The 25,709-nt window shown below is 43.1% G+C and overlaps 1 protein-coding gene across 2 annotated transcripts; it reads left to right on the top strand.

Moving 5' to 3' along the window:
* CLBA1 (clathrin binding box of aftiphilin containing 1) lies at positions 1-25,153 on the top strand. 2 transcript variants are annotated; one of them, XM_084837324.1, is made up of 7 exons: positions 1-43; positions 351-413; positions 5,447-6,168; positions 8,212-8,360; positions 10,853-10,982; positions 15,815-15,928; positions 24,814-25,153. In XM_084837324.1, the coding sequence occupies exons 3-7, from the start codon at positions 5,665-5,667 to the stop codon at positions 24,976-24,978; spliced, it is 1,062 nt and encodes a 353-aa protein (XP_084693450.1). In that variant the 5' UTR covers positions 1-43; positions 351-413; positions 5,447-5,664; the 3' UTR covers positions 24,979-25,153. The 2 variants fall into 2 exon arrangements, with proteins under 2 accessions (XP_084693450.1, XP_084693458.1); XM_084837332.1 differs by lacking the exon at positions 351-413.
* The last annotated feature ends 556 nt before the right edge of the window (positions 25,154-25,709 follow it).

The raw sequence follows: 25,709 nt of genomic DNA, 5'->3' as shown, positions 1-25,709 counted from the left end.
AGAGCGCTGGCGGTTGGGGACGGTGGCGCGCGAGGCGGAGCAGGTAAGCCGCCCCCATCCCCCGCCCCGGTGTCGTCGCCGGCGTCTCCTCGGCCTAGTGGGGCCCAACCGCCGCTTAGGCCCGGGAGCTCCAGGGCCCTTCCTCAGAGAAGGGAGGGGATGGACAGGGCAGATGGGTAAACGGATGAGGGTGAGGAGGTGGAGGGAAAGGGAAGGGAAAGCGCTTGACAGGTATCAGGTAGGGTGAATTGATAGCTCCGGGGCAGCTGACAAGGCAGCCTTTAAAGGCTTTATTATCCTGCATTATCATTTTAAACCTTTCCTACGTTTTTATCCTGTCCATCCTCCAGACGGCTCTGAATGATGTGCTCTGTCTCCTGCTCCCCGTTTTATCCTTACAACAGCCCTGCGAGGTAGGCTTGGCTGTGGGAGAATGGTTGATACACTCAGTGAGCGGCTGGGTGGGCGGGGATTTGAATGCCAGTGCCCTTCCTGCACGCTTGTCATACTGCACTCTTACACCCAGTGCCTATGTGTTGCTTTCCCCTTAGTTGTGGGATCATGTTTTGCGTGTGCTGTCTTGGTGATCCTCACAATAACCCTGTGAAGCAGGACTGTGTTAGTGTTAAGTTCTCTCTGGGTGCTTGAGGCTGAGGGGAACAGTGTTTGTTTGTTTGTTTTTGCCTGGCCCTGTGCATGCTTTTGTGTAAGGCCGATGCTTGCCCACCCCTGTGCATGTTTTACTTCGAAGTAAGTTTTACTTTCTTCAATGCTTATTCATGCCCAAGCAAGTGTATGGGTTGTGGGGTGGAGAGCATTTTAACTTGTATCTGCCCTAATCTACCGTGTGGTATGTAAAAATTGATTGTTAATAAGGCTTGATCAATTGAACAAGTACATGGGAGGTCACTTGTCTTAATAACTGATACCAAACAATGAGTGGGGTTGTTTTTATCTGTAATTGTTTTAAAGGGTTTGTAGAAACTTTTGCTGAAGTATACGAAGGCTGCAACCTCTTCTTTTCTGGTACTAACTTTAGTGGGGAAATTTGAATGGTGTGTGTATGTGTGTGTTCCTGTTTTACTGCTCATTCTTGCAGCTGCTGTAGTTTGGGGCTTCCCATTCTGTTCTCCCAACAATTAAAACTTCAGCTCTGACGATAAAAAATCTTTCCACCGTCTCTTTAAATGTTTAATGTCACTTGTTTTTCTCAAAAATGCTTAGAAAGTCACTTAATTCTTACCATCTCTGCCTCTCCCCTTTCAGTAATTCAAGGATTGATTTTGCTTACAGCTAATTCAGTATGTGTCTTTTCACCTGCTTTGTCTCCTTGTGTAAAACTGGGATAGCAGTGACAGTGTGTGAAGTCAAATGAGATTGGGAGTGGGAAATGCGCTTTTCTTTTAAAGATGTCTGAAAGAAAATGTTTCTTTAGAGACTCAAAGGATGGGACTTTGCATAATACCACCTCCCTAATCCTTAAATTGATATATAACGGATGTCATCAGGAATATATTCAGACTTGGTGAATGGTAATAAAAGTTGGTATGTTATTATTTTGGTACAGATCTGTGCATGTCCACTCATCATGCCCTACTTTAATTCACTATTGTTAGTACCTCCAATGTAAATTTTAGAATAAGTGTTGTATCAAAATAGAATGTGTTGCTTCCTGCAGTTAAAGACAGTAAACAGGAACATTAACACTTAGGCTGGAAAGAATCTTTCAAATTCCTAGGAGCCAGCAGCAGTTTTTAAGAACCTTCCTGTGATCTGCACACTAAAATTCTATTGAACTTATGAATCTGCCTTGTGCCAAATCAAACTAGCCCAGGACTTGTCTGCTTGTACTGGCAAAGGCTGTCCAAGGTTTTTGGAGAGAGGTGGTCTCCAGACTTGCTATTTCAAATTAGAGCTGAGTCAAAATGGCCCCCTGAAATCTCTACCCTATTTGTGGGTGGTAAAACTGGAGGGGGACACACACACACACACCATTTTGTTGAATATTCTTGAGGAAGAGGAGAAATTTTCCATCACTCTTGGGGTTCACCGTTACCCATGGCACAGTTTTTCTCATTTCCAAAGGTTATTTTGCTGGCAGAAGTCTTTGTGGGCAACCTGGCTGCCATTTTGCATGCTCCTTAATACCCTGGAACAAGTGTCTGGAGGTTGTTGTGGGGAGAGAAATGGTGGCTGCCACCCAAAAAAGTGGTGGGCAATTTAGTCAAATGCCCCCCTTTTTTCTGTGGGAAGAGGTTAAAAAAAAGTATTCTGAGAATTTTGGCTCAGCTGTACTTTAAATCCTTTTAACTAGAGATGCCAGCAGTTGAGGCTAACACCATTTGAATGCAAAGTATGTGCTTTACCACTGAGTCCCGCCCCATAATTTGTCTGAAGAATTTTGAGGTGACTCAAAAGCTTGAATTGTGTTAGCAATTTAAGCTGATTCAGAAGGCTAGCATTTTATTTCCTTCACATTCTATCCAGAATGGGAGAACTATGCTATCTACAATAGGCCATAAATACCCATTTATGTGGGCTCATCGTTGTATCACATTATTCCACTCCAAATTATTTAGGGTATGGTTGGAACAAGGTGACATCATCTGCTGATAACAGTGGCTGCTCTTTCTGAGTATGCGGGAAGAGTCACTGGCTTGTCAAGGCAGATTCACCCCATGGCCATAGAATAACCTAGTGGCAACTTCTTGGATTCTGAATTGTAATTATCAGAGGCGGCATAGGTGGTTTGGCTGTCCCAAAAACAATAATTGTTTAGCTAGTACGATGGTGAAGAGCTAGCTCCACGAAGTTAGTTGGGAATGTTTTTATTCATGTAACAAGGCCTACCCAATACAAGAACATAGTCACATCTTTTGATTAATATATGCAAATTGAACTTTTAAAATACTGTTTCACAGCAGGCTGTTGTTCCACTCATGATTGGCAAACCCCCAGAAAGGCTGAGGAAGGCAAGTAGAGTTCCTCAGACAGAGGCTGTTTTTCTCCCACTTAAAAGTAGGCACTCACCCTTTATGTACCTAAAGTTCTCCAGCATATTTTCTCTTGGATAGTGTGTCTGTATGGGGGCTGGGGGCGAGGGGTGGGATTGTCTTTCCTCACCTTTCAGTTAGTTAAATGGCTGGGTTTGGGTAGCTATGGGCTGAGGTTATTGCCAGTGTTCTGTCATGTAAAGATACAAATGGGAACGGAAACCTCAACAGTTTACATAACATTAAAAACCACATATGCAAAGGAGCATGCTGCTAAAGCCCCTAAAGTTCCTCAGATTGTGAACACCTTTTATCACTTACTAGCCCAGAGTAGCCCCTTAAACACAAGCTAGTTTAAGGGGCACCTGATTGGCTCCAGAGGAATCTGGAGCATCATCAATGTACTTCCAAAACTGACTTACAGGTGCTTTGTCTGGGGAAGGCCAGCTTTTTAGCAATGTGAAACTATCCTGAAGAGTCTTCCTGATGGGATTTATTGACGAGTATGGAAACACTCTTTTTGGCAGGAAAATTTCCTGTCACACTGTGGTAGGGCTGCAATCCTATACTGACCTGGGAGTAAGTCCCACTGAGCATTGTGGGACTTATTATTCATTAAACATGTATAGGATGTTTAATGAGTAATACCTATTTTTAAACCTCTGTCTTATTTCTGAGTCTTATTTCTAAACTTCAGTTTGGAGAGTTGTGTTCCGAAGACAAACAGCATAATCCTATTTATGTCTATTCTGAAGTAAATCCCGTTGAGTTAATGGAATTTACTCCCAGGTAAGTGTTTCTAGGGTTGCAACCTCAGGCTTCAATCCTAAGTGTGCTTACTATGGAATAAGCTGCACGGAACTCAGAGGGATTTACTTTAGAATAGACATGTTTATCATTTGGGGGCATAACTCAAAAAAATTTCAGCCTTTCTTTGGGCTTTGATTTTATTAGACATTTGATCTAATGGAGGGTTTGTTTTGTATATTTCACATCTCTGGGACCCTCTTCTTAAACTGGATAAATTATTATTGTGCACAAATTCTGTCAAAAACTCCTAAATTATGTGGACTGAAATATTAATTTGATTTTTTTGTTTAAAGTTACCATCTCAAGCAGAGTCTCTCTCCCTGCCACCCCACCCCCGGCTGAGTGATGTGAGTTCACAGTGTTAGGCAAGAGGTCAAGGGTTTTACTATCCAATAAAACTGTACAGAAAACTTTCAGTTCAAACAAGCTGGCTTTTTGGCAACATAGACTGTAGCTTGTTGTCAAATGTGATATTTGTCACTGTCAAGCTCTAAATCTTGCTGTAATGCAAATATTATTTGAATATATTGAACAGATCCAGAATTCCTTCCAGTCTTGCTTTTTAACAATCCTATATAATGATGAATGGATATCTTAATACTAGGAGACATCTATTTTTTTTTCCAGCAATACTGCCATTAAAACTAAAATCATAGTAAATATTAAGAAGTGTGCCTTCCTCTGCCAACTTCAGCTTTCTTGTTCCATATGCAGTTTCTTTGAGCTGTTTAAACGATCCACAGAAGCACAGGAATGTTTTTTTACCTGAATAATGAAACATTTAAGAGAGGTCCTTGTCATAGGATTATATGGCAAGCCTATATCAGTTTTACATCATGTTTAATTATCATTTTCTCCCAAAGAATTCTGGGAATTATAGTCTGAGATGCTCAAAATTATGTTAAGAGATCCTTAGTGTCATGGAAAGACTATAAAACAACTTCAAATTGGTAGTGCAGATATCGTCATAGACAGTTCAGTGGCCTCAATTACACAGAATTAGAACCCTCTCTTTTTGCGCATTCCGGTTAATTAGTTACTGCTTGATTTGCAGCACAGCATATCCAGGCCAGGAACTTAGGGACTGCATTTGCCCTGCAAACCAGGATCAAATCAAACCAGGATCAAATCCTGGTTTGCAGGGCAAACACAAACCATAGTTTACCAGTTCAAAGGTAGTGGCAAACACTGAACCAGGAAGTAATTAAGTGGAGCACACAAAGGCTGTGGGGGAGGGATTTTTATAGTTTTAGGCCAGGATCCAAAGGAACTGCCTTAAGTTTGTATATGCTCATTCAGCACCCACCCACCCCAATCTATATCAAACTGATTTTGAAATGGTCTTTGTTTCAAAACTGGGTTGCCATGTCACACAAGGGGCTGCTATTTGAGAAATACAAGTACAAAACCCCCTTAGGCATATAAAACTAGTTGCACGATTCTGGCCATAGTAGGTAAAAATGTAGAAGGATGATCTTTTTTTTTTAAAGGGTTTTGTTTCTTTAACTTGTGAGCTTTCACCGCATCACATTGGAATGTATTTGTCTAAGCATGAACATTTTTCTTGCCTAATAGCTTATCTTTTGTAAGCCTTACACACAGTATTATCAGAGGGGTCTTTATTTATAACCCTTCTTTTGCAGACTGAAATCTGGATTGGAAGCAAGTTAAGACTGAAAAACAAGCATTGCATTGATGATTTAGGGAGACATTGAAGGACATGCTGTTTTGCTTAGCAACATTATTGCAAACTATTCAAGACACAATGAAGCACCCAATTATGTTTTTGAAACATTAACATTTTTGTCTTTTACCACCTGCCATGTTTTCTGTGGCTCTTTTTGTTGGTCGATGTTCATGAATGAGTCCTCATTGTTGCAATAACAGAAAAATGCAGGGGCAGAATTTAGTGGAAATGCACAGTGCTGTGGAAGTTTCAAGCCAGTCATTTTTGAAAGCTCTGTCAGCAGAGATGTGTGCCATCTCTCTCAGTGAAAACAGCGATGAAGCTGATGTACATCACTTAAACGAAAATAGAAATCTTGATGAAAGCGTGGAAATGGTTCAGAAGAGCTTTCCTAGCCAGAGTGGTGATGAAAGAGTTTATGAAGCATCGCTGGAGAGTCCTCCTGACACCAGCATAGTGGAATCTAACAGTACTTGGGGTGACTTCGAAGGTTTCAGTGAGGTCAAGCTGGAGAACTTAAGCAACACCCCAGAGTCCCTGGAGAACTTACATGAAAAACAAAGTGATACAAATGATGCAGAGGTCGAGGATAGTCACCCCACTACCTCATGCAGACAGTTCTTTTCCAAAACAACTGAGCACAATAGAAAAGAAACTTTTACTAATGTTCCAGTGAAGGTATGTTTTAATAGGCTAATCATAATCCACCCCACCCTTCTTCTGTTTTCTTCTGTTTAAGAATGCTGTCAAACATGTTGTTTCCATGGTGTCACCATTAAGTAATTTGCAACATGGAACTAAGACAATACATTGTTTCATTATGCAGTAAGGAATGTCATCAGTTCTTCCTTTTACTTTTCGGCAAACATGGTGCAACTGAAATTATTGTTCATGAAATTAGAAAAGTATCTAAGTTCATACATCATTCAAATGGTTCTCCTCACCTGTGTTAGTGCTACTGTCTTCAAATGAGTACATCTGTGTCTGTACAATCAGTTTTTATACCATTTTGTATTTCTTGGTGTTCAAGCTTGTAAAATTAACCCTTACTTGTTCAGGATTTAGCAGCACGGTTCGCACGTCCCCATAAGCCAGGTTCCTTCTCTTGTGCATGCTGCCTGATCATTCCCACTGCAGCTAGGAGTGGCTAAGCAAACCACAGACCTTCATTCCTTGGCTTGTTTAGTGTGACATGCAAACCCAGACCTCTGGCTTGTGTTTCTCCTGGCAAGCCAGAGAAATACCATTGGGTTGTTGGGTTATTTCGAGACAAGCCAGAGGTTTGGGTTCATATGTCACTTCAAGCAAACCTCAGACCAAATACCTATGGTTTGTTTAGCTGCTTGCACTTGTGGTGGGAACAATAGGGGAACGTTTACAAGCATGCTGCTCATAAACAATAATCCAGAGTTAGTGATGGGTAAATTCTCCTATTGCCTTGGGTTGCAAACTTACAGCAGCAAAGTAAACCTCTACTTTTAAAATAAAGGTATATCTATTAACTACGGTAGGAACACTTTTCAGAAGAAGTTGCAGTTTGTGTGGGAGGAGCAGTCACTTGTGATATTGGACAAAATTGTGTTCTTGCTTAATCCACACGAGTAATCCTTGAGTAGAAAAAGTATTGCTTTAATTCCCATCGGTTTACTTAACATGCGTAAGTGTCATGCATGTGAGTAAGGAGCAGGTCCTGTAGCTGTCACATGTTTCCTTGTGACTTTACAACTATTGTAAGTAGGCCTGTGTCAAATAGTCTGATTTCTTTATTTCCTTTGAAAGTAGCATGTTTGACACAACCAGACAGATTACACTACTCCCCAAATTACTCACCTTACCAATGGCTACTGTTGAGTACCCGTTTTTCCCCTAGCAGTAGCAGCTTCTCTCAGCTACTTTTTTTCTGTGTCTTCACAGGCCTCTGCCTTGCTTGCCCACCTTGCTTTTTATTCCTATTGATTGTGGTGGCACATGTGATTTTGTTTAAGCATCGTGGCATCCCACTGGATACAGTGTCCTGTCATCAGTGAAGTTATGTGGGTTGCCACAACTAATAGGATTAAATGGCATGGTGGGCAAATGCAGCCAGAGTTAAAGAAGGAAAATGGTGCCTGAATTCCAGCATTAAAACTATGCAAATGTGTTTTAAAATGCCCCAAAGGGGAGGCATGTTTTAGTACTCCCAAAAGCAAACACAGAAGTAGGCAAGTAGTTCTGACTGAGTCTTAGTTACAAGCAGTGTTGATTGAGTACAAAAGCACAATATTCTTTAGGTTGTTCTACAAGAAAAATAATTAGATGTTGGTATAAAAGATAGGGACTTCTAAGATAGCACAGGTTGAGGAGGATGTTGAGAACAGATAGAACTATTAGAGTAGAATGTAATTACCTATTTTCTTATAGCTTCATAAATCTGGCTGAAAATATATGAAGAGGACCAGTAGTGTCACACAAAGATGGAGGGTGGGAGCTCCAAGGTAATCTTGGATGGGTGGGCTCAGTGCACTAGACACAGTATTTTTCCTCTCCTGGATAATGAATTGAGGATCCACAGGACTGCTAAATCTCTGTAATGGAGAGGATAGGTTTGCGTTGTTCAAACAAGGCCAAAGGCCCCTGTTATAGATAGCATAAGCAGGAATAATAATCAAGCTGTATGTTTGCCCCTGTATAAAACAGGCTGGCAGTCGCCTCAATGAGCTAGTGTTCCTTTGCTTTCTCTAGGCTGTCTTCAACTCTGAAGGTATTATTAAACTGAGCTTTCCAGAAGTACCTGCACCACAGTTCTTGGAGAAAATAAGCAGCTTGGAGCAAGTCCTCGATACAAAGACGGAAGATGCAAACATTCCTGAATGTACAAAGAAACAACTTTGGTAATTGTTTAATTATTGTTTGAGTGTGCATGGGTTTGGGTTGTGCTGGTTTCTGGATGGACAAGAAGCTACTGAAGTTCCTGGAAAATGTGGTGATGGAGCAGAAAATGGACCCATATTTTAGAGCTCTGGTAGCATGGAATGGTGGGAGCCCATATGATAAAACAGGATCCCTATTGACTGCCTGTTTGCTCCCTATCTCTCTTCCTGCATGTTGTCTTATTTTTGTAACTATTCCCTGCTGACTGTGTTTATTTCCTAGCAATTGTTGCTGCTTCCATGAGTCAAGATCTTCTCTCTAATCCCTTGTGAGGGCAACTTCTCTGGGAAGCTCCCCAGTAACCTTAGTGTCAGCTGACCTGTCTCACCTGCTGTATGTGTATAATTATTGAATCAATACCATTTCAACATATTTCCAAAATATACATTAATACAATCCAACTCTTACCTAATTACATAATAACTATACATCTCTTTTATTTGATATATAAATCAGTCTTTTCTGAAGATAGGGTCAAAGTCCAGCTAGATTAAAACTTGAGTAATGGTGTAGAAGACTGTGAAGTGCTTGCGTTCTTCCCCTAAATCCCCTGCTTTCTCCCTCCCTCCCTTGAGAGGAAGAAAATGTCAGGTAATTTTAAGGTCTCCCATACCTTGGATTACTTTAGGCTGATCATGGAGCCAAGGCCCATCATCCAAAACCTAGCAGTCAGGTTTTTTTGTCACAGCTAATTGGTAGAAAGATAAATTCAACCAGCTGAATTAATAGCATCCCCATACATTTTATCTACAAGGTAGAATTCTATTACTATTCCCATGCTGCAGCAGCTGCTCAGGTTGCTGTAGCTGGAGTTAAGCTTCATAGTCAGTGGCTCAAATGGACGGCTGGATCAGCAAAGGGGGCTTGCAATTGTGCAAGCCTGATGATGGTTTGGCATTGTTTTTTGGGTATCTCAGATATGGTATCTATTCTGGGTGATCGGGAATTTGGTTTTGTATTTTTATCAGTCTTATCTGTGTTTGTACAGTGCCTCAGATCTCTTAGAAAGGCAGGATATAAATTATTTTAAACAAATAAACCAACCTCAAATTCCAGCTCAGTGGTGGTCTTGACTTCAGAGGTTCACAAACACTTAGCTTCAGTTCCCTGTCTGTAAAACAGGAACGGTGCTGAGGTTTCTTTTTCAGCTTGTGGGTTGATGGAAGAGAGATATGTTGAGACTTGGGACATCAGCCTGTGCATTACTTGAGTTTGCCTCTCTGCGTGGGTTGTGATGCTTCATAGAATAGTAGGGTTGGAATGGGCCCATAAGACCATCAAGTCCAACCGCCAAGAGCTTCATGGCTCTTGGCTGAATGTGTGAACTAACTCCATTGAAAGCATTGCATTTGAGGTTGAGCTGAGGCCTTGAATCTATAATTGCTCAGTCACACATGCAAATCACTACCTGATGCTACAAGTCATCAGGGGACCATCATGCATGTGTGAAGCAGCCCAAAGAAATATAACTGTCTAAATAGCTTTGAGGAGGCAATGCATCCAAATATGGTATGTTGATTTAAGTTAATTAAAGATGATATATGCCCTCATATGGACATAATGTTACCACTCCATAGATTACAGGAAAGAGCCATCTGTGCCTGGAACTTGCTGTGGAAGCTTTGTATATATTCACATATGCACCAGTTTATTCCAAGCTTATGATAGGAACACAAAGCTCTAGATTCCCATTTTCAGTTGTTTTTGAAAGCAACTTCTCTGGCAGGGTGGGCAGTCTTATTAAAAACGTGGATAGATATACTGGATCATGTTCTTCAAACTGATATAATTTTGATGCCTAATTATTTTCTTCCACAGTAGGTACACTTGCTTGGCTATTGTGGACTAGTCTGTCATATCTATCTTAGCTCCTGTGCAGATAGGAATGGAAAGTGGTCCTTGAAATATCCACTGGCTTAAAGGAAGCAAGGGCGTCTAGAAACAGACAGATGTTAACTGCTTTTGCAGGAAAATGCCTGTGTTGCCCACCACAAGGGGTGTGTGGAGTCAGGAATGTTTTCTAATGCACAATACATAAATATGTTCTCAGGCTGGAGATGTGTACACACAGTTTCTCAAGCATGCTTCTAATTTATAGTTACTTGCTTTATAACTACAAGCATGAAAGAGTGCAAGGGCCTATCTACACTGCTAATTTAAATTGGTTTTATTCCACCTTTTTGTTGCTTTTCACTGAGGCTCCTGGGAATTATAATTTTGTGAGGGTATATTTAAACTTTCACAAATTGGTAGCCTTTCAGTTGTATTAGTGCTCACTTATGCTTTCCTTTACTAAGTCCCCATATACTTAAATTCACCTGCATATTGGATGTGTTAACTATCTTTTTGTTCTCTGTGAGGCTGCATTTAAAATGTAAGCAGGAAAAGTGGCCTACTGTGAGGTATGTATTTGGTGATCTTCAATTAATCTGAATTAAATTTCCTTTTAAAGCACAGACTCAGCAAACTTATGGAAAACCCTTACTCACTCCAGTAACTCATCTGGTTTAAGACATCTTTGGGTTGAATCTCACTGTCAGGAAAACCTGTTAGCCGTGCTTGGAATAGATACTCGTCAAAAGGTACTCTTCACAACTATTTTCTAGAATACTGTGGTATTTGTTTTTAATTTTTACAATGCTCTTTTAAACCAGTTGCATCCACACTACCAGAAAAAAAGTTGGCTTTTCCATTAACTGGGAATCCACAAATTCTGACTTGGCTTACTAGCCATTATTTATGGTTACCGCCACTGTGGCTTGTGTCATCCAAACCTGGCAAGGGTGGCTTGTAGGGTTGTGGGATAGTTTGTTATCCACCCCAACAGCAAGCCATGGATTCTGAGTGGTTTGTTAACCACCCCAACTAGCCACTCTCACTGGGTTTGGATTACACAACAAGCTATGCCCAGAGAGAGTAGTTATGCAAACCAGCCAGCATGTGACCGGCATTCGTAGGATGGTTAACAAGCCACTGTGGCTTCTTAAGCACACTGTGATTGTGCGATCCAAGCCATAGACTACATTTCTTAGAGGTGGGTACTTTTAAATTACACCTTCAGATTTTAATGGAAAATGTTACGATATCCCTTGAATGTTTACATCCAAGACTATTTTGGGATGGAGTGACTGAAAGAACGGGTGCATGAGGGTTCTGTTTATAACTCAGATTGGTGGGGGGTGTTCTGTTGATTTTTAAATGAGTGCTGGATCAATCCATCTGAAACATACTGCCATGTAGTGCAGTAACAGTGCAGCAGCATAGTTAATTTTTCATGATTATCATGCACCTTTCCTTTTTTAAACAAAGGACAGAATTTATACCAGTTGTGAACTAGCACATGATAATCACGTTCAGGTACTGATGCTTATAGTATTGCACATGTGTAATGACTGAACAACAACAAATGCATGTACAGCAAGTTGAGCATAATATAATACATAGTGGCATATATATATGAAGCAAGGTGATATGACCACAGTTTATAAAATCATTAATCTCATGTGGCTGTGTGAAAAGATGTTAGAAGGCACTGCAAGTGCAAAAAGGCTAACCTTCCATGCACTGCACTGCACTGTACTGCGTCCCTGTGAGGGGAAATGCTACAGTAATTAAGTTTGAAATTCTGAAACTATCTTGTTCAGCACAGATGCCGAATTAAAAAATAACACTTTTTATCAATATATTCCAAATGTATACTCAATTTCCACAAATCCGCAGAAATTAGACTTGTTTCACATGTTTGTGCACATGTGTATGGTGTCAAACTTCTGAAAATTACAGTTGTATGGTTGTTAAAGCTATCTTGGTGTGTTTAACGGTTTTATGAACTTTTGTCACGGTGTGTGTGTGTGTGTGTGTGTGTGTGTGACTGTACATTATACCATGTTCAAATAGAAACAATGTTTCAATTGGCTGCATGTGTATGTGCATATTCCCTAACATTTGAAAACCATCACCATGTGTTAGTCCACAAATGGTATAAATGTTGTGAAAAAAGTGTGAGTTGTACTATGCTCAAATAGAAGTACTTCAAGCAGCTGTCTATGCTCACATGTGTTATACTATAAGCCTCAATATATGAAAGTGATCAGTATGTATTGGTCTGTAAATGGTGTGAATTTGGTGCCTTTGTGAAAAGTGCAGTTTTTGTCACTGTTTTATTCCATGTGCGGTTGGCTGCATATATGCAATATCATGTGCCTCCAGATCTGAAAATGATCACCTTGTATTAGTCAGCAACTGGTGTAAATTTGGTGCTTTTCTGAAAAAGTGCACAATCGGTTGGTTGTGCCACTGCACTAGGAAGGATGGTGTAGGAATATTCTTCCCTATCTCTCAGATCATTCTGTGTATCCAAACTAGAGAGTTAACTTTTAAAATACAAAGCAAGAAAAGAAATTCCTACCAATCTAAGTATGCTTTAATCCTATATAGGAAAACTTGGGTTAGCTTTTAATTTACTTTATTTTTTCTTTTCTGAGATGCCAGCAATACATATTTGGGCCTGCTCTCAGTTGAGCTGACACAAGGCCTGCATTTTGGGGGGCTCTGAACTACAGGTAACAAATGACCCCTCAATGTTTCACCTGCCTTTTTTGCTGGCTCACTCCCTTCTTTCCCAGTCTCTGCTTCTGCACGCTGCCCATTCAGTGGCCCAGTTCTCCTCCCAGTTGCTTTTCTGGGTTCCCAGTCCCATCTCCCATATTTGTCCATTCCACAATTCTGCCCTTTCACCTGCCTGACCCACCGTAGTTGAGTGATATCAGAGGGGCTCTGCTGAGTTTGTTGCTTATCCCTGCATGTTAGGAGCAATGGAGGAGATTGCTTTTGCTGTTCCCAGTTCACACTTCCTAACAAGAGCTCTAAGTGTGCTTTATGTAGTTCATCCAGATAACTGTTGGGAGGATTAAAAATATCAGAAAGTGTGTCTGCAGTGGGGGTGGCACAGTATGGAATCTTTCCTTTTTAAATTCCAAATCTGTATTATTAGCAGTGATTCTATATGCACATGGTGGTGCCTGCGTTGCATTCAGAAAGCATGGTGTGCCTAGGCCGCTGCCACTTTGGCAATTGAGGCTAGGATCCAAAAGACACCCAGTCCGCACATCATGACTAATTATGGATTAGTTATGGCTGTGCCCAGGCGAGTTGTGCTGCCTCCCATGTGCTTATCGCTTCTGCTTTATATCTGGCTTTATTAAATAACCCAGGAATGATGTATGACCATGTCACAGCATGTGAACCAGGCATGCTGGGTTATTTAGGATTAAACAACCCAGAGTTTTAACCCACCAATTGCCCATGGTTTGTTGTTGGGTTAAAACTCTGGGTTGTTTAATTCTACACAACCAAGAGACCCAGGTTCGTACGTCATAACAACAACCCAGGAATGGGGCATTCTTGCATTTACCAAAGCAAGAATGGGCAGGAGCCAGCATGCTCACTCACCTGCACTCACAAGCAACCCTTGTTTTGTGGGTTGTTTCCCCCATGTGTTCCTGCCATTTGCTTTATTGCCCATGCTGCATCATGGGTTGCTGTGTCGTCCGAACCTGGCTTGCGTTGTGCCAGGGGTAGCTTCTAACCCATCTCAAAGCCCATGGCTTGTAGTAGGGGTTGTGGGGTGGGTGAGAAGCCATCTCCCCTCTGCTGCATGCTGGGTTCAGATGACACAGCAAACCGTGGGTAATTAAACCAGTGCCGGGCGTGTGGGGTTGGGGGAAACAACCCATAGTGCATTTCCCCCTGTGATTGTGCCAACCCGGCCGAAGTGTGCTCAAGGCTCTTCTGGACTTCTCTTTGCATTGCATCCCTCTTCTCTGAAAACCCTCTTCTCAAGATCAGGAGACCCTCCCAGGTAGCATGCAGGTTGGCATGAGGATGCACCTGGGGGTAGGGAGTCTGTGACCCTCTGGCCTAAATAGGCCTTTGGTCTGATACAGCCAGGCTCCTGTTATGTTCTTATGTGTACAAACATGCTCTCTGCTTGCACCCAGGGCTCTTTGGATTTGGCCCAAGAGACTTTGAAATATTACTGAACAAACAAATTGTTAGGCAACTTCATTGCTAAAATGAAGAAGAGTAAGTAAGTGTTCAAAGCAGGTTTTCACACAACAATTTGTAGAGTGCAGGCTGTATTCCTTATGTTGAATTTCAGGTGCCATTTAAAAAAACAAATCTTTTCATTAGTGCAACATTTGCAGTGGCTCAGATTAAACAGCAGATGTAGGATGATCCTATTCCCCAAGCAACAAATGGGGTGGTGGTGAATGCAAAGTATACTGTGTTTTATGTGTTCTTTTAAAAAGTCAAGGAGATACATTCATCCATTCTTAACTTTTTATCGTGCTCTTTCTCGAAGAGGCACTCAGGGTGGCCTACAAGATACTCCCCCCTCCCATTTTTATTGTTGGAGGAGAGAGAAACGGGAGACAAAGAATTAAGACATTTTATTTGAAGAAAAGGTTTAACAAAATGACAGTGGGACACTGCTGCCGTGGAAAGGATAACCTTTCTGCTGTTGGCCCTCTTCTTAATTTTTAAAGGGCGTATGCTTCAGTAGTACCAGTAGGAAGGGTTTGGCTTCTAAAGAGTTAAAGAAAAAAAATATTCAAAACCTTAAAGAATTAAACATCTTCAAAGTACTGTAGGCAGTGAGGTGAATGGTTTCTCCTCAATAGTAGTGTCACACACACTATCCAATAAGTTCTCATGATACTTGTGCAAGCCACATACCATGCAACACTCACAACAGCAGTTGACATGCTAGTGACAAAGATTGTCTGAGTACATTGCAGTACTCATCCCCCTGAAAGCTAGATTCCATGCAACAGATCCACAGCTATATCCCACACAATATATGAGTAATAACTGTGCATTTATTATGCTATAACAAGCTGAGTATCTGGAAAGGCCAATGATGAAATCAGTTTATTTGGAAGAGTGAATTTGTCTTCAGGATCTGAGAGCCAAAGTGGACATTACATTAAAAATGGCTTTCACCGAAACAGCAACTGTATCAAGCTTCTCCTTTTTAATGTCTGGCAGAGCTTTCCCCATGTCCTGACGTCATGACCTTCTGCATTTTCCCTGTCCCTGTTTCATAATATTGGCTGCTACTGGCAGAGGGTGGGGATATGCAGAATGCGGTGATGTCATAACATGGGCAAGTTCTTCTAGACATTTCAAAGCGGGAAGGAGAAGTTAAGACACACACTTGCTGTCTTCAGCAGAAGCCACTTCCTCAGGATAAGTTGTACTTCAGTCTCACGTTTTGGGACTTCCACTGTCCATATGCAGAGTTTCAGGATGTTCTTACAGCATGCAGTATAGGAAAAGTCTTCATTTCTAAATAACAAGTTTGTAGAACCTGGCTTGCTTGGAAGTGCTTCATATGATTTCTGTTCACTAGGCCCTTCCAGAAGGCAAGAATGATATTTTGGAGAAAACCAACATTAGAGAAAATGTAGACTCCAGTATTGACAAAGTCAACATTGGCACTTGTAAAGGACTAATTCAAACCAAGGTAAGAATTGGAATGAAATTGGCTTATTAGTCTTTTATTGAACATATAAACATGTCTTGTTGTACTGCAAATCAGTATTGGCAATCTTAAATGTAAACCCTACTTGCGATTGGCACAAGTTGTATGTAGTCACTCACCTGTTGGTCTTTCTCTTACCTATGCTATGGGCCATGAGATTTCCTGAGCTGAAGGCTACACCAAACCTAATTTAATTATCCCATCCTCTTCTGGGGCTCCTATTGACCCTAAGTCTACTTTGGCATGAAGACCCGCAGCCCCCAGTCGCTGGTCACAGGTGATGGCGGCACAGAGCTCTTGCCTCTGGCCTTGGCAGGGTCTCTGGGCTTGGCCTACTAATGGCCATCGTGGTGGGAGGGAGGAGCAGGAGCCTGGTCGCCCTTGGGAGCAACCGTTTCCTGCAACACAGTAGCCTTCTCCACCCCTCGCCCCGCCCCATGGGGGACAAGAAGCCACTCTATAGGCAAGGTGCTGGGAATCATAGAATAGTAGGGTTGGAAGGGGCCTACAAGGCCATCAAGTCCAACCCCCTGCTCAATGCAGGAATCTAAGTCAAAGCATCCCCGACACATGGCTGTCCAGCCTCATCTTGAATGCCTCCAGTGTGGGAGAGCCCACCACCTCCTTGGTCATTGGTTCCATTCTCGTATTGCTCTGACAGTCAGGAAGTTTTTCCTGATGTTCAGCTGGAATCTGGCTTCCTGTAACTTGAGCCCATTACTCCGTGTCCTGCACTCTGGGATGATCGAGAAGAGATCCTGGCCTTCTTCTCTGGGACAACCTTTCAGTACTTGAAGAGTGCTATCATATCTCCCCTCAGTCTTCTCTTCTCAGGGCTAAACATGCCCAGTTCTTTCAGTCTCTCTTCATAGGGCTTTGTTTCCAATCCCCTGATCATCTTTGTTGCCCTCCTCTGAACCCTCTCCAGTTTGTCTGCATCGTTCTTAAAGTGCGGTGCCCAGAACTGGACACAGTACTCCAGATGAGGCCTAACCAGTGCTGACTAGAGGGCAACTAGTACTTCCTGGGATTTGGAAGCTATGCTTCTGTTAATGCAGCCCAAAATAATATTTGCCTTTTTTGCAGCCACATCACATTGTTGGTTCATATTCAGCTTGTGATCGACAACAATTCCAAGATCCTTCTCGCTTGTAGTGTTGTTGAGCCACGTATCCCCCATCTTGTAACTGTGCATTTGGTTTCTTTTTCCTAGGTGCAGAACTTGGCATTTATCCCTATTCAATGTCATTCTGTTGTTTTCTGCCCAGCACTCCAGTCTATCAAGATCACTTTGAATTTTGTTTCTGTCTTCCAAGGTATTAGCTATCCCACCCAACTTTGTGTCATTTGCAAATCTGATCAGCATTCCCTGCACCTCCTCCTCCAAGTCATTAATACAAATGTTGAAGAGCACTGAGCCCAGGACTGAGCCCTGCGGTACCCTGCTTGTTACCTTTCTCCAGTTAGAGAAGATCCCATTGATAAGCACGCTTTGAGTCCGATTCTGTAGCCAACTGTGGATCCACCTAAGAGTTGTTTCATCTAGCCCACTTTGAGCTAGTTTGCTCATCAGGATATCATGGGGCACTTTGTTGGAAGCTTTGCTGAAGTCGAGGTATATGATGTCCACAGCATTTCCACAGTCCACAAGGGAGGTGACCTGATCCAAAAATGAGATGAGATTTGTCTGGCAGGATTTGTTCTTGACAAATCCATGTTGGCTTGGAGTAATCACTGCATTGTTTTCAAGGTGCTTTCAGATGGCTTACTTTATAATCTGCTCCAGAATTTTCCCAGGGATTGATGTCAGACTGACTGGTTTGTAGTTCCCAGGTTCCTCCCTTTTGCCCTTTTTGAAGATAGGGACAACATTAGCCCTCCTCCAGTCATCTGGCACTTCCCCTGTCCTCCATGATTTCTCAAGGAGAATAGACAGTGGTTCTGAGAGTTCTTCTGCCAGTTCCTTTATTACTCTAGGATGCAGTTCATCTGGCCCTGGAGATTTGAACTCATTCAAAGTAATTAGGTGTTCCTTGATCATATGCCTATCCATCTCAAGCTGCAATCCTGCCCCTCCGGCCTGTACTTCGCCTTTGCCAGGGCGGTCATCGACCCTCTTTTGGGGGAAGACTGAGCCTTTACTTTGTCATCCGTGATCATTTTGCCATCCTTATTTAATAGCTGAACCACCATTTCTTTCCTCTGTCTTTTACTATGGACATATCTGAAGAAAGCCTTTTTGTTGCTTTTAGCATCCCTCGCTAACCTCAGCTCGTTCTCAGCTTTAGCCTTCCTGACACCATCACTGGAATGTTGTGCTAACCGCCTGTACTCTTCCTTTGTTGCTTGGCCTTCCTTCCACTTCCCTTATGTGTGCTTTTTTGTTTTCAGGTCATCTCTAAGCTTTTTGTGAAGCCACATTGGCTTCTTCTGTTGTCTTCCACCTTTTTTTCTTGTTGGAATTGTTTGTAATTGTGCCTTGAGAATTTTCTTTTTAAAAAACTCCTACCCATCTTGGACTCCTTTTCTCATTAGAGTCACTTGCCATGGGACCTTACTTATCATTGTTTTGAGTTGGGGGTTGGACTCAATGGCCTTATAGCCCCTTCCAACCCTACTATTCTATGAGTTTATTAAAATCAACTTTCCTAAAATCCAGGGTACATGTTTGACTACACTTGGCTTTTGCTTCCCTTAGAACCAAGAACTCAAGTACAACATGGTCGCTTTCCCCCAGAGTTCCTGTAACTGCTACTTTATCCACTAAGTCATCTCTGTTGGTTAGGATCAAGTCAAGGATAGCCAATCCTCTAGTTCCTTCCTCTACTTACTGTAGGAGGAAGTTATCCGCCACACAAGTCAGGAATTTCCTGGAGGGGCCAAGAAGGGGAGCACTTGCCCCCCCCAGCTGTTGAGGAGTGATAGTGTGGGAAGGGGCCAAAGATCCCTCAGCCTCACTCCTTGCTCAAAGGCTGGACCCTTTCTTCCCCCCACCCACATGCCCCAGTCCAGCACACAAGAGCAGGTTGCTCACAGAGCAAACTCAAGCCAGGCCCCGCCATATGTGGAAGACAACAGAGCCCAGGGTGGCGGGCTGTCTTGAGCTTGGGCAAAATTGATCCTAGCTTTAACTGTAGCTATGTAATCAAATCCCCACAGAGACCTCTGTAGTGCAGGGGGAGGATCTCACCCCAGGTCTTTTCATATTTAGACCCTAATGCCCCAGGAAAGGGGTGGGGAGTCGAGACTACAAAATTAGATGGGCCTTTCCTGATGCCAGCACAAATGATGAACTAAAGCATCTCAAGGGACCCTCCATAACACTTATTCAATTCTGTCCTGAATCCAGATTTTTTAAAATAAAAATCAAACTAGAAAAGAGCCACAAAATAATCTGTCAGTTTAAGCAGCCGTCATAAAGAACAGAAATTAAGAGGAGAGAAACTTAGGGAGGTGGTGGGCTCTCCCACACTGGAGGCTTTCAAGATGAGGCTGGACAGCCATCTATCAGGGATGCTTTGACTTGGATTCCTGCACTGAGCAGGGGGTTGGACTCAATGGTCTTATAGGCCCCTTCCAACCCTACTATTCTATGATTTATATTCCACCCTATCCACAGAAAATAGATATCCACATGTTTTGAACTTCAGCTCCCAGCATTCCTGACCAGTGGTTATACTGGCAGGGGCTTCTGGGATTGAAGTTGAAGTGAACTAGGCTGGACAATCTTAGATACCCTTTTATCAGACCTAGAATGCTGTAGCTTGTTGGGCTCATTGATAGCCTTTTGACAACAAAGAAGGGCCAGTTGCCTGTAAAGCAGGATTACCACCTTGAAAGAAAGGGAAACTGTCAGCAATACTGACAATATATAATGAAATAGCATGAAGGGAGTCTGTGCCATAAAAAGTACAGATTAGGTAATTGTGTCAAACTGGTCTTTCAAGTATTCAGTGAGTGATTCAGAGATTTGGCTTGTACATTACTGGAAAAGACAGAAGATGATGACCTGAGGGCTCCTTGTCATTGCAGACTGAAGGCACTTTGCTTGAAATGAAGAAAGGCAAACTGGTGCTAAAGTGACAAATGCAGCGTAAAGACACTTTGGGAATCTCCTAGCAGAGGAGCTTCTCTTGTGGCTTTTTTGAATGGCAAAACTTGTGTCCTGATTTCAGTCTGAGCCTGGTGCACAGCTGCCTTTTTGAGGTAGTTGCACAAGAGTGGCACCTATGTTGATAAATAGATATCCAAAGTATTCCCGGTTCCAGTGTTTACTCCGTGCAAAAAAATCAATGTTCTGCACCCTGAAAATCCAGAATCTACAATCCAGAATCTACAGTTCTTCAAAAACAAAAGCCAAACTCCTCAGGAGGCGGAATTCTGCCTGCCCCCCAAGTCACATCTTCTGGTTTTTCTGGCATTTCTGCATATGCGTGTGTGCACGTGCATGATGCGCACACACATCTACCTGTCCAGAGGCTTTGACAGTTCTCACCATGGTGAGTGTGGCGCTGCCCTCTGGCAAACATGACAAGCTGCCAACCTTCCTCCCAGCTTTGAAGCTGCGAAGGTGGACAGTAGTTGTGCAGCAATCCTTACCTCCTCCCCAGCTCCAAAGATGAAAAGAAGGCTGGAGAGGGCCAAACCAACAAAAAAACTAACCCTGCCAGCCTTTCCTCCTCTGGAATCCGAAGGGTGGGGATGCCACTGCTTGAAGGCCCTCAAGGTGCCCTCAAACAGGAGCAGCCAACCAGCCACTCTTCCTGCTGGCCCTTTTCTCATGCAAGGCCAGAGGAGGGATGTGTGTGGGTGCTGCTGCTATAAGACACATGGAGGACCCTCCAGCATTGGCACACAATGCTGTCTGCTCTGCACCTGCTCTTCTCTCATGAAAGGCCAGGGCAAGTGCCTTCAAACTGCGGCCCTCAAGCTGGCGTGCTCCCCTTGCCATGGGCCAGGGGCGGGGGGGCTTACATGGATCAATGGGACTGGGGGACTGGCAACTACACTTTTTGACTTGGCCAGCAAACACAGTCAAAAGTTGTTCCCACCCTACCAGTCATGATCACAGTTCAGAATGGTGCCCAACCTACCTCACAGGGTTGTTGTTGTGAGGATAAAATGGAGAGGAGGATGATAATGTAAGCCGCCTTGGGTTCCTTGCAAGAGGAAAAAAGGCGGGATATAAATGCAATAAATAAATAAATAAATAAATAAATAAATAAGTGGAGGAGAGGATGTACCTTGGGCTGTTAGAAATGTCTCAAATTCCAAACCTGCATCTTTCCTACAACAGGTTTAAAGAACTATTGGATGTGTGTGCGTGCGCGCACACTGATAATACTTTCCCTTTAGCTTGTATGTGATGTGCTTATGGAACTGAGTTGCTTGCTTAAGCATGGCTCTAGTTTGCCAGGAATTTTTCACCACCGCAGTTGTTAGCCAGCTACCTCTTGCATTCTTGAAGAAAAAACTGCCATTCTAGAATTTGTGGAAGACAGAGGGGCTGTTTGGATGACATGACAGCTTACCGTTAGTTATTTAACCCATGGTGAGGCTGCAGCATCTGCAGCTGCCATTTTGAATATGCAACCCCCACTTGGGGGTTCTTGTGAGAATCCAGCAAGCGTGGGTTATGTGAGGGTTAAACAACCCTCGCATAACCCATGGTCTGTTTTAGAGTTCTGTGAGGATTGTTTAACTCGCAACAATCTTCACATAACCTACGCTTACCAGGTTCGCATGACACGACAACTCCCAAGCAAGGGTTGGATATGCAAACTTGCAGCCATGGGGGCTGTGGCTTGTTGAGGCATAATTACAAAAGGAATTGAGAATAAAACTGCCGATATCATACTACCCTTATACAAATCTATGATGTGACCACACTCTGAATACTGTGTACAGTTCTGGGCACCACACCTAAACAAGGATATTGTAGAGCTGGAAAAAGTACAGAAAAGGACAACTAAAATGATCAAGGGGCTGGAACCTCTCCCCTATGAGCTGGGATTGTTTAGCTTGGAAAAAAGGATAAGGAGAGACATGATAAAGGTGGACAAAATTATGCATGGTGTGGAGAATGTGGAGAGAGAGACTTTTTTCCCCTCTCACATAATACTAGAACCCAAGATCATTCCATGAAGCTGATTGGTGGGAGAGTCAGGACAGATAAAAGCATTTCTTTACCCAGCACATAGTTAAACTATGGAATTTGCTACCACAGGATGTAGTGATGACCACCAACTTGGATGGCTTTAAAAGTGGGGTTAGACAGATTCCTGGAGGAGAAGGCTATGTCTTGATGGCTATGTGCTACCTCCAGTGCCAGAGGCAGTCAGCCTATGTACACCAGTTGCTGGGAACATGGGCGGGAGGGTGCTGTTGCACTTGTATCCTGCTTGTGGTTTCCTGGTTGACAGCTGGTTGGCCACTGTGTGAACAGAATGCTGGACTAGATGGACCCTTGGTCAGATCCAGCATGGCTCTTATGTTCCTAAATAACCCATGATGACCTGCGCTGTGCCATCTGAGCCTGGGAGGTGTTTCCATTACAATGGAAAGAGAAGCAAATGGAGGAGTACTGGATTTTTTTAAAGGAATCAGCTTTGCTGCACTTTGGTCCATGCAGGGCTCCACGAGCAAGTGCTCCGCACCACTAAAAATCACTTCACAAAACATACTTCTTGTTGGGGCTGAGGGTTGGAGTGAACGTCATCTGACTGGCAAGGGCTGCTCAACCAATAAGAGGCTCCCGCCCCCCCTTTCTCCTTTTCCCTGAAGGTCCAGATGCACCTGCATTTCAGGAACAAGCCTCATTGACCACAGTGGGAGTTACTTCTGAGTAGACACATGTTTGTACTGGGAAAGAGGGGGGTGAGAACACAGGGGGTGGAAACCAGCCCCCTTTCTAACCAAACTGATACTCCGCAGGATCTTCATAACAAAGTTGTGAAATAGTTACTTCCTAAGGCAATAAACCAAACATTGGAGAATCGGAGCCACAAGTGTGCTTTAAACTGTGCCATTTCAGAGGGGAATCTCTGTAAGTTCTGATATGGGCATTCAGGGGAGAAGCCTCATTGAGCACAATGGGAGTTACTTCTGAGTAGACACTAATTGGTTTGTGCAGGGATGGGAAACACACAGGAAACACCCCTTCACTAGGGTCACGGTGAAAGGCACAACCCTGGGCAGGGCTAGCATACCTGAGTTAATGTGGGGGTTGGGGACACAGCAACTATACTGGGGCCTGACTTGAGGAAAAGAATCAGACTTTAAGCAGTCTCAGGAAATCTGATTTTCTGTGATAAGCTCTGAGTGGCTGCTGGATAGCCACAACATCATTTATCCGTAATGACCTCAACATGCAGCCAGCTCGGAGTAAATCGCTGGTGGAGACACCCCCCAGGTCAAACTCATGAAATGCATCAGTCAAATATCCTTGTTTTTACACAGAGTAAAAAACAGTCTGCTGAGGGAGACAAATGCCTGAATTCACTCCGATCATAAATGTTTTGTATGTTTGTAAGGTGGGCGGGAATCAGCCCTATACACTTAATGAGTGGTGGTAGGGGGTGGAAATGGATGAATTGACATCTGCTATTTCTGTATTGTATGCAATACATGAACAGTATTGTGTAACTGGAAGGCACCTGAAGTGTTTGTCAGCAGCTTCCCCTTGGGGCTGTAACATTTGAATCGACCATTAAGGCCACACTAGCCATTACAGCAACACATCCTACGTGTTGTGTCCATTTTATGTCTTGTTTTTGTATTAAATTTTTTATATTCAAGGTAGCTAAGAAATGGAATATAAACGAAAAAAACCAAATCAATGCTAAAAGAACAGCCTAACACTGTAGGTGCTGAAAAGCATATTGGTAACACCCCCAACCATCAAAGCAGCTCAATTCTCAAGCAGGCATACATTCCAGCCTAGCCTTGCTGGGGCTGTAGAAGGCCCAGGCACTTGGAGGGTGGGACTTGACCTGGGTGTAGTGGCGAAGGCAGAGCTGGCTTGTACTGCAAACCCATTACCATGATTTGCGGGGGGGGGGGGGGACGGGGACCGTGAAGTGTAGATCAAGCTTGGTGATGTTCATGCGGACTTAATTTCCCAGCATCTATATGGCATTTTTAGATATGGTACAATCTTAAGCGTTTCACTAGAGCAGCACTATTAAAACAACAAGCAGCATTCTGAAGTGTGGGCTGCTGGCCCAGAGAGAAAGTGAGGGCAGTATCAAACTATGCCTATGCATTGACAGAGTGCTAATGCAAGCAACCTCTAGTGCAACACTTACAGTGTGAGCTGGTGTGGCGGGCTTTCTGGAGAAACCCACGGTGCGAGGTTATGCTATCGGCATTGCGCCAGAGGTTGTACTGAGAGTGTGTTTACACAGGAAGCCCCAGGGCTTTGTATGAGGGGTCCATTTGAAGGGCTGGGAGGCATTACAAGCCCTATAACATAAGGTGTACAGGCCTCTGTTCTCCCAAGTGATACTAGATCCTGTGGCCAGAGAACACTTGTCCCCTCATGTATAACCACTACACATGTCACGTCCAGCTATAAATACTAGTCAGGCAACCAGAAATATAAGTATCTTTAAACAAAGGGGCCTAAAGAACGCTAATCAATGCTCTAGTTCTTCAGAATGGACAAGGGACTGGGGAGCAGGGAGGAGCCTGTGTTAAAAGTTTGTCTCTTAAGCGTTAGAAATGCATGTCTCCTAATGGCGCACTTGTCCTCAAGCCAGGATTGGCTGCAAATCATTGTCTAATATACATCTGTGGCAAGTTCCGTTTTGCTGCCATGTAATGTGTAACTGGTCCTCACATGGCTTTTTCTCTTTTTTTTGACACAGCTTACTGTATCTCCTGATCCGAGACAGAGCCACCTCTTTACTTATAACCTGTTCATGAAGACCCCACCCAGTGGAAATATGCAATATATCACGGTTCCACAAAAGAAGAGGATTTTTACTACACAAAACCTAAGGATGAAAATGTTTAGCAGCAATATTTGCTAATGCAAATATTTCTTTTATCACTTTCTAAAAAAATAATATTGCATTACTAATTTTTAAGAGGAGAAATGCTTCTGGGGGAAGAAAAGAATTTCTTGTATTTCACTTCCTTTTACAGCCAGGGAGATGGTTTGGTCATGACACCACCAAGAGTTGTCGATACATCGTGAAGTTATGTTTCATGGTAGACTAGCTAGACTTATGCTTTTACTGATGGAGGGTGTGCTGTGACCTGCTAATTCGCTCCTGCCATTATGAAACTTGCGGGACTAAATGGCATTTTTCAAACCCTTCTAACTGTGCTCTGAATTAAAAGACGTGTGTGTTGTGTTTGTGTGCCTTGTCACCTCTTTTTTTCCCTGGCTGTTTATACACAGGTATCGATATCTGTAGATGTTAATCCTACCTGTGCTACTGTTGATCCCAGCTCCCATTACTACGTCTCCACTACTATCGCTGGCTTATGAATTGCCCTTTTGGCCAACTAGAGCATCTGCTGCAGTTTTTGCTATTTTTCGTGGCTTGCACCTGCCCTGCCCTTCTGTGCAACTCACATCTTGACCTGCCTCCTTATGTGGTTGGAGGCAGATTCTAAGCCAGGTTGCTAGTGGGTAGCATACCCTAAAGCAGTGGCTTGCGGACTTCTTACCTTCAGGAAACCCTTTCTGTATCACATGGCCTGCTGATGAACCTTGGCATGCAGAGAACTGTGGGGCACACTGCTGCCCCTGTTG

Source organism: Heloderma suspectum, chromosome 1 (assembly GCF_057233095.1).
Source record: "Heloderma suspectum isolate Gila_16-S chromosome 1, 16-S_ref, whole genome shotgun sequence".
NCBI lineage: Eukaryota > Metazoa > Chordata > Lepidosauria > Squamata > Helodermatidae > Heloderma > Heloderma suspectum.
The sequence above is the reverse complement of the archived record's forward strand: the minus strand, read 5'-3'. Positions and strand labels throughout refer to the sequence as shown.